This window comes from Drosophila obscura, unplaced genomic scaffold (assembly GCF_018151105.1).
Source record: "Drosophila obscura isolate BZ-5 IFL unplaced genomic scaffold, ASM1815110v1 contig_200, whole genome shotgun sequence".
NCBI classification, from domain to species: Eukaryota; Metazoa; Arthropoda; class Insecta; order Diptera; family Drosophilidae; genus Drosophila; species Drosophila obscura.
The window spans coordinates 3,299,686-3,308,685 of NW_024542791.1; the positions used below are offsets into that span (position 1 = coordinate 3,299,686).

At 43.0% G+C, this 9,000-nt stretch overlaps 2 protein-coding genes across 5 annotated transcripts; both read right to left on the minus strand.

Moving 5' to 3' along the window:
- Window positions 1-256: 256 nt before the first annotated feature.
- Window positions 257-3,570, minus strand: LOC111078335 (protein peste). 3 transcript variants are annotated; one of them, XR_005967963.1, is made up of 6 exons: window positions 3,186-3,569; window positions 1,656-2,326; window positions 1,295-1,592; window positions 953-1,232; window positions 480-895; window positions 257-408 (listed from the first exon to the last, which is right to left on the minus strand). XR_005967963.1 is itself a non-coding variant. In XM_022372964.2 (6 exons), exons 2-6 carry the CDS (start codon window positions 2,292-2,294, stop codon window positions 553-555), a joined length of 1,500 nt encoding a protein of 499 aa, XP_022228656.2. In that variant the 5' UTR covers window positions 2,295-2,326; window positions 3,186-3,570; the 3' UTR covers window positions 257-552. The 3 variants fall into 3 exon arrangements, 2 of the variants coding, with proteins under 2 accessions (XP_022228656.2, XP_022228644.2); XM_022372964.2 differs by having other exon boundaries at window positions 257-714; window positions 775-895; window positions 3,186-3,570; XM_022372952.2 differs by having other exon boundaries at window positions 257-895.
- A 1,257-nt stretch (window positions 3,571-4,827) lies between these two features.
- Window positions 4,828-7,219, minus strand: LOC111078349. 2 transcript variants are annotated; one of them, XM_022372985.2, is made up of 2 exons: window positions 6,699-7,219; window positions 4,828-6,570 (listed from the first exon to the last, which is right to left on the minus strand). In XM_022372985.2, exons 1-2 carry the CDS (start codon window positions 6,724-6,726, stop codon window positions 5,252-5,254), a joined length of 1,347 nt encoding a protein of 448 aa, XP_022228677.2. In that variant the 5' UTR covers window positions 6,727-7,219; the 3' UTR covers window positions 4,828-5,251. The 2 variants fall into 2 exon arrangements, with proteins under 2 accessions (XP_022228677.2, XP_022228668.2); XM_022372976.2 differs by having other exon boundaries at window positions 4,830-6,573; window positions 6,699-7,217.
- Window positions 7,220-9,000: the final 1,781 nt, after the last annotated feature.

The following is a 9,000-nucleotide window of genomic DNA, read 5'->3' on the forward strand; positions in this document are numbered from 1 at the left end:
GGTGTCCACACAACGTGCTCTCACTCTCTGACTCTAAATGGCGCGCGAGAGAGAGAGAGAGTATAAATACTTATGCTCTGCATACTACCACTACTTATATGAAGACACATACATATGTATATGATATTATGCAGCGACTCTCTATTTTGTGGTACCGAAACGGTTATGAACCGGTTCAGTGTTCAAATTGAAATTTAAAGCCGAAAAGAAGGTGTTATAAATATCATTTCCACACTTTTTATCAGTAATGAGTTGGTTGCTTTTACTGTTGTTTTATTGCATGATTCAGTATGACAAGGAATGATATTGTACGTAGGGCGGGCGTTTTTCTTGCTGCTACAAATACTTTGGCAATCCACAGCTCCATCCATCCATCCACCGCAGTGGCCAATCCATCCAATACGATACCTTTAAAGCATCGATTCATTGAAGACCCTTTAACATTTATTAACTTAGACTGTAGACTAGGCAAGACAGACCCGAAAACCGTATCCCTATCACATGACATACTCGTACACCTAGTGTTAACAGATAGAGTTGGAGGACCTCCATTCAGCTTGGACTCGTCCTCGCTCCCTCCTTGATGGCGGCGGGCACATATTGGAGACCGATCAGCAGCGGTGACTCTTCCAACCCCTTCATCTGTTCTGGGGCGGTGCGAGTGTCCATTGTATTGATTTCGATCTTCTGCATGAGATGCTTCTTCCAGAGCATCTGTCGCGGATACCACAATAGCATTAGCAGCCCCAGTGCCACGCCCACGCAGCCGCCTACCTTTCCCACAATCTCCATGATTGGCATTAGCTTGACGTAGCTCAACAGATCGGGTGTGATGCGCACATGATAGTCCGCCCAGATGAGGGGAAAAAATGTACGACGCGATTTGCGATAGATTCTGAAAATATAATCAGTGTTATTCACCCAACAGTTCAATGGAATTCCATTTACTTACCCTGAGGGTTGTGGGTCTACAAGGAGACTGGCCATTATGCGTGCCTTTATCTCCAGAGTCATGCCCGTCTTCGGCTCCAGAATGACAACCAATTCATGGCGATCCTTGTCTGGTTTCATGCCATCCACTTGATCTACATAGTACGGATCGGCCTGATAGAAATGCGGATAGGAGGCAAAGACGGGCGCTCCGTACCAGCAGGAGGAGATGTTCAACAAGCCTGATCTCACCTCACGACAGTTCTCCTGGCAGTAGCAACTATTTTGAGGATTATCAGTGCCTGGAAACAGCATCAATCAGCCAATTCGTTCCGATTTCGATTGAGTATTTATTTTTGTTTACCATTGGCCATGTTCCGGGCACTGCCCCTGTAGACATATGCTTGTACGCCCTCGAAGACTGTGGTGCCAGCGTAGTCCACCTCCAGTTCGCGGCAAAGGTCGGGCAGGAAATAGGAGATATTTCTGCCTTTCACTAACGGTATCGGATGGAACTCCCCAGCACTGCCTTTCAGTCGGCATCTGGGACTAGAGGCAGTGACATTGTTGTATCGCCAACGGGCGATCTGACCCAATTTATCAAAGTCCTGGCGTCCCGTGTGGACATTGTGATGGCCATAGATCTCCATGCTGCCATTGCGCTGCAAGGAAATGCGGGAAATAAGTTATATAAAACCCAGTAAAGAAATGTGATTCCATCCTACCGGATAGGCATAGCCAATCTTCTCGTAGGGAAAATTCAATTCCGGCATCAAATTGGTGGGCACCATTTTGCTCATCTTGAGCAGCGCCGTGTCAAAGCCATCGAACATCCAGTCACCTGCCGGACGCACCATGGTCGTCTCCTTGCCGTACAGATTCAGCATCATCAGCATGACTGTCCGCAGCATGGGGCTCCAGCTCAGCATTTTTTGGTAAATGCCAACAATCAGCAAATTGGGAGCCACCATGGGATCCGTGAGGCGTCCGGCACTGGCCGCCTCATCGAAATCGAAGCGACTGCGTCGCATGTACGAAACCGTAGAGTTCTCCTCGTGCCAGACCACATTCAGTTTTTGCATCGTTTCCTTGAACCTGTACGGGCCGAACTCTTCGAATCGGGGCTTCACTTTTGGATCATTGATATGCTCCGAGTTGGTCCAATTGAACATATACAGATCCACATTGAGGTCCATCGAGGGAGACTCCCACAGATTCGTGATCAGGGCATTTGGCCTCAAGACCATGAACCGCTCCAAGACCCAACGCTCTATACGCTCCAGATGCAGAACCGAGAACAGGCTGAAGCTAAACAGCAGCAGACCCACGACACTCGTTCTCAGAACGCGCCGTTTTCCGATCATGATGATGATGCCTTGTCGTAACGGATATTGCTCTGAAATGTTAGACAAGTTCTAGATTTATTAAAGTTATAGCCAAGACAAATGCTACGCTTAACTAGTTTCCCCCTCCTCTGTGGATTATTCCGTGTTCAATCGTTTATATCGACACACGAGCGACCTCTGATTATGCATACTAATGGCTCTGTTTGCACCTACGAAACGCTTTTCCAAGTGATCACATTGCGTTTTGGTTATTAGTTATTAAAATTCTAATTTGCCTTTAATTTGCTTATTGATTTATAGCAAAAAACTTGATTAGCTTTCAATATAAGAGATATTTTCTAATAACAAAACAAAATATATACTTTAATGAAAACAACCAATTTCCATACGCGTACTTTGATTTACAATCCTACCATTTTGGCTTTAAAGAATTTCCAAGAGATGTTTCTTATCTATTTCTAAAGAAAATAGTCCACGTTGCTTTCACATTATTAAAACAATTTTAATTGTATATTTTAGCTGTAGTATTAAAATATTAATTGAAGGACCTAACGACTATAAAGCATAATTTATGTGCGGGAAAAAATTATTTGCTCTGGTTAATTTTTTATAACTCTATATACCATACAGGAAAATTAAAAAATTGTAGAAGTGGATAATCTTTGATACAAAATGAATTGTTTGAAAACAAAATCAATTTTCTTTCTAATTTACTTCAAGTTAACAACTCATTTATATTTAATCGTTAAATGATCAATATTTCTGCAGATCTTTGTTTGTATTTCCAGTTTTTACTACACACTCATTTGCTCAAGCAAAACCAACATTTTCAAGCTCTTATTCGGCTACGTTTCATATCCTTTGATTTTTGTATATGACTTTTCTTTTATAATAATTTTTTAAACTCACTTAACGGTCACTCGCGGTCTTTGCACTACAGTGCCAGCGATGCCAGCGATGCTCAGGCAGATGAATCAGCCAATGATGATGTTTGTGGTTCCCGATGTGGGGCTGGCCTGGCTGATGGGTTCAACTTCCTACTACTGTCTGTTTGCCTGAGGCTGAGGCCGAGTCCAAGTCCACACCTCCAGAGGTGGAGGTTATCATCCAGCGTTGATAATGCAAATTGTAGTAGCCAGAGCAGACTCTGATTTCCTATATGTCTGCAGATCTGTATTTATATATACCAATAATTCTTTGCTTGAGTGCTGGAATGTTGTGGAGTGTTTTATGATTTTTCTTCGGCTCTTAAAAAGGTTGCAATCGAACCGCCTCGAGCGACGACTTGATAACGACTGAGTCTGGCGGTTGGAAAATAATTTTAAAACGAGAATCCAGACATGTAAGTACTATACACATAAGGAACGGCGGGAAAAATAAACATAAATGATACTTGTACTGTGCCTAAAACACAGAAAACATTAAACACTGGCACCGAAAGAAATCAAACTTGTAGGCTTCCCACAGATCGTCTGAAGTTAATAGTTTAGTTAAGGTCTAGACTCTAGACAGCCGCCGCTCGCGGTGTCACATGGGGGGCACGTCAATGTTCTAATTAAAATACAAATTTTCACATTAATTTCTCACAGTGTACTGCGTACGACTTCTTTTAATCGGTTTGAACTTAGAACTTCATGTAGTGAGTAGCTTTAGTCGCAATTAGGCCCCATATTCTGGAGGTTATCTTTTAACGATACGTTCTCTGCCTCTCCCCGAAACTGGAGCTGAGCACTGAGCTGGCAGCCACATTGCCTCCAGCCGAGTGGCATTATCAATTAAACTCTAACCTGGCCAGCGGCCAGCCAGAGCCCGCTCTTCGATTTGGGATCGAAATCTCCAATCTCGATTTCTGGCGACTTGTTTGTTGAATGGGTTTTGGGTTGCGTTGCTCACCCATTGATAAGCCCTGACCAGACCCCAATTCCTAATCGCTTCTGCTCCCAATTGTAGATGGCGCGTTGCGATTACAAGTTATGTGTAGCAATGCATTCGTAAAGGGCCACCAGAGAGCGATCTGTTTGCCAGCTTGAGAATTTTGACAGCGCAAAGAAAGTGCTGACGATAAAGGAAAAAGCGGTTCAATCGTTTCAAGATCATTCGAAGATTGTATACCTATTAAAAGTCATAACAAGCATATATTAGTCATAAATCAATGTCACATTTATGACAAGTTCAGTGGAGATTGTATTGTGCAGCTCCCAGGGGATCGTTCATAGTTGTAGTTCAGCGGTCGGCACGCACACATTTACATGTTTTGCAGGCTAAATGGAACATTGTATTGCTGGCAACCACTGCAATAGGCTTTTCACACTGGTCGCGTTTCCTATCGATATAGGAATAGATGCATTGAAGCAGAAAAGGCGTTCACATTGGCAGAAGTGCGTCCTGAATTTTGATTTGGGTGCTTGGGTGACAAGGAAAGTAAACAAATTTTGGGAAATCAACAGAATTATGCAAGACGACAAGTGAATGGACGAAAGAGAATTGATTCTCATATTTATTTATTATTTTCAGACACCTCATTGTAGAGACAAGCATCAGAGAGCGTCTCCGGCAAGACGCACAGAAGCATGACGCAGCCCCAGTGTAAACAGCCTATAATACACAGCAGCCTCTTTTCCTATACCCAATAGATAGGGCTGTGCCGAACCCTGATGTAGTTGTTAGAGTAGTTTATTTATTTATTTATTGTATATATGGAATATTTATGGATGACAAACACAAAAGACAAGCATGATTAAAGTTCAGTTTAAAACGTCTTAATCGATCTCTGGGACTAATACCTGACTCTTGCAGGGTATCAGGCAAACACATACGTTACACATTTCGCAATTATTTCAGTCTTGAATCAATTGTCGCCTTATCAACACACACACACGCACACACACACACACACACCTTGGGCACAGGGTTAGGCACAACAATGAATGATCGCCGCTAATGGTTGGGGTTGATGGGGTTGGGGTTGGTGGGGATCATCTCGCAAAGCTGAACTTGAGCACCCCAGCAGTGTGATCCAGGCTATTTGGTAGCTGTTTGCAATCGATTTTGATGTGTTTCTCATTGTCCAGTAGACGGGGACTCTCCATAATTTCGGTTTTAATATCACTCTTGCGTATCCACAGCTCCAGGGGCTGGGCGCGCCAACGCTGTTTGCTGACAATGGCCAGACAGCTCCAGACAAACGCATCGCCATGGCAGCGCGTGCGGGTGATGTCCAGGATACGCAGCTGGCGACAGTGGGTGACAAATCCAAGCAGAGCCAAGGGACTCTCCAGCTGGTAGCCGCACAGGTGCAGTTCTGTGAGCTCTGGTAGTGTGGTGGAGAGCTGACGCAGCATTTGGTCGCCGAGGCACTGCAGCTGGCCCTCCTCTTCTCCACCGTGGCCGTGCAGCTCCAATCTCCTTAGATTGCGCAGATTGGCGAGCTCCCTGAAGAAGCGCTCGTAGTCGTGCAGTATGCCGCTGAAGCGGAAGCCCTCGATTAGCCGGGATCCGCCCGTGGGATAGCTGGGACGCGCTATGCGCGACAGCACATCGAAGACAAAGTTCTTGGAGTAGATGGAGAGCTTGTTGAGGCATGGCAGCTGCAACAGCTGCTGCGTAATGTCCGACTCCATGCACAGGTGGTAGTCGGCAATTTTGATGTGCTCCAGCGTGGGGCACAGCTGCAGATCGACCAGATCGCAGCAGTTGACCTCATCGCAGTCCTCCATAATGTCAAATTTGCGTAATTTCAGCTGTCGAAAGAGATCCCGAAAGTGCTGCGACTCCAGGTACTGGCAGTCGTCCAGGCACAGCTCATTGAGCAGCTCCAAGTCGCACAGATACTTTCCAGTTATTTGGCATCCACGAAGTTTGAGTTTTCGCAGCGAGGGGAACACACGCCGCAACAGGCGCACATCCTCGTCCACAAAGCGGGCGCGACCACGGCGATGGCCATCGCCCAGCCACTCCAGGCTGGTCACCCCGGACAGTGTGTGGCTGCTCAACAGGCGAAGTCGCCTCACATCCAGCTGCTGGCAGCTCAAACGCTGCATATGCGGTGCCAGCTTCAGCACAAACGACAGGAACTGACGCGCATTGGGGCTGGAGGGCTTGAACATATCATCGTGCAGCGCCACATTCCTCACTCGTGTCCGCCACAGCATTTGCACGATGTTCTCCAGGCGACGATGCAGCCTACCCAGCTCGTATTGTTGGTAGACATTCAGGTGCCATATGATTAGGGCCAGGACATCATCGTTCAGCTGCATCAGGGAGGCAGAGCCAGGTGTGGGTGTGGGTGTGGTTGCTGCTGCAGGGGATACATGGGGGGAGGGCAGTGTGGGGGTTAATGGCTGTTTTATATCCTTTCAAGGTTATTTGATTTTATTTGGTTTTTGCAACTGCTGCTGCTACTGCGCTGCTGCTGTTGCTTACCTGTTTCCGTTGCTGTTGTCGTCGTCATTGTTGCGCTCTTCTGCACGGGCTCAGGGCATTTTCAAAACTGAAATTACGACGTTGCCATGGCCAGATGATCGCCTGCGCTCTGCTCTACCCAAAAACAGCAGGCACGGTCCGAAAATCCGTTTAGGGGTGGTTTACCAAACGGGCGGAGAATTCGCTACCTACCTACATAAATTACTTTTTGCCTTTTTGGGAGATGGCAAACCCATGCGATAGTTGCACGAATATCGCCACAGCTGCGGCACCTACTGAATGGATTGGGTGTGTAATTAAATTGGTGTTAATTTTCGACTTGCGCTGAAATCTGTGCTACAAAAATGGTATAAAATGCATTTTATATAAAAGAAACTGTCTTCTATTTAGGTTTGACTCATTTAAGCTTTATACGTGTATGGAAATGCAGCACAAACTGCAAAAATATTATTCCTTCAATTAAATGTTTCGAATTCCGTAAGAAAGCGAATTCCGAAGGAGGATTTCTGTGAATTTTCTGTGAATTTATGCAGTGCAATAGTTCTATGCTAACATTAAAAACTCTAATGCTATGAATATATTTCCATAAAGATACGAAACACTTGCAGATTATATATTCCCATAAAATGCAAACCGATTGTTCCTACGGCAGCTGTCAGCTGGCTTAAGCAACATTAAATCTGTAAAGTTTGGTTGCATTAACTTTGAACACCATAAATAAAGATAATCTCCAAAATATATTGCTTAAGTACCCAGGATTTCTATCGCAGGCATTCCAAGCCGTGTAAGGGTTTTATTGCGGCAATAATAAACAACAGGTGGTCGGTCGATGGTCTTTGCAGTTGAGTTGCCTTTTCCTGCCTTCTCAATATGCGATGTAAATGTAAATAAGAAAATATGAGAACCCTGTATTCTATGATTGAATGCATTTCCATGGCAGTTATATTTACTATTTACACGTGTATATATTCTGAATTGACTGAAAGATTTTATATGTATATCTTTCAAAACTCAATTAATCGGCTGCTGTTGATGATGAGGAATAGAAATTGGACTGCAAAATTTGAATACCCCGTGCACTGGATCACCGTAGGCTGATTGTCCCATAAAAGGGCCACTTCCAGTTCAACCATGACTACTGTCGGCCCTCCTCTCGAAACGGATGCTGAAAATTTAAATTTCTTTATTTTTAATAATTTTTTTGTTGCTTTTGTTGTCGTTTTTTTTTTTTGTATGCTTATGCTGCGCGTTGTTTGCTGCTTTTTTTATTTGTTTTTGTTTAGTGCTTACTACGTCATCAATTTTAATTACATTTTACTCGTAACTTGTACAATATATATTCTATATATAATATATATGCATTTCATTTGTTATCCAATTTCTGTCGTATAGGCATATGTTGTTAGGTATATATAGTGTTGTATTGTATCTGATTTATAGTACATTATTGTTTCTATTTAGTATTGTTACTGGTTTGTTTGTTGCTTCTAAATTGTATGTTAATTTATGGGGGTCGGGTCATTTCCAAGCGTATGCTTTTTCTCTCTCTTCTCAAATCTTCTTCCCCAGTCTCACGACTCCCGCTGCTGCGTTTAGGAAACAAGTACAGCACTTTTCTTTCGGTTAATTGTTAATAATCAATATGTTCGAGTGTTTGTTAATGTGTGAGTGTGTGGGTTTTTGGGCGTTTGATTGGGGATAGAGAGGCATACTGTTTATTACTATTCTCACGTTTATTCACTACGCAACTTACAAATAAATGTTAATGTTTTCCATTTGATTCGTTTTAAATATTGCCACACAATCGAATTTCTTCTGGTTAAAATTAAAATTGCCTTCGCATGCCTACACGTTATATCATTAGTTAATAATCGTACAATATATATATATATATTAATGTATATATATATACTCTATATGCATTCTATATACTGCGCTCTATACACATCACCAGAAATTCAAAAAACACCAAAAACTAACACGCATAAACGACTACATAAATATATGTATGTACGAGTGTTGCTGTGTGGCTGTGTATGCTGTGTGTGTGGGGTGGTTTTATACTATAGCCAAAATCATGATATTCCAAAATTGACAAATTTAAATCAATTCAAATAAGAAGTCTCGCACTAGAAACTTAGCTTAAAACAATTTTTTGCATACGATGAAATGATTTCTTAATTTTGTTTGTTAATTACAATTTTCAATTGTTCCCTGCATTCTTAGTGTATTTAAAAAACTCTCACTTTGCTGTCTGTCGATATTCGGTATTTTAAATTATTATTAAATAAAATAAATGAAT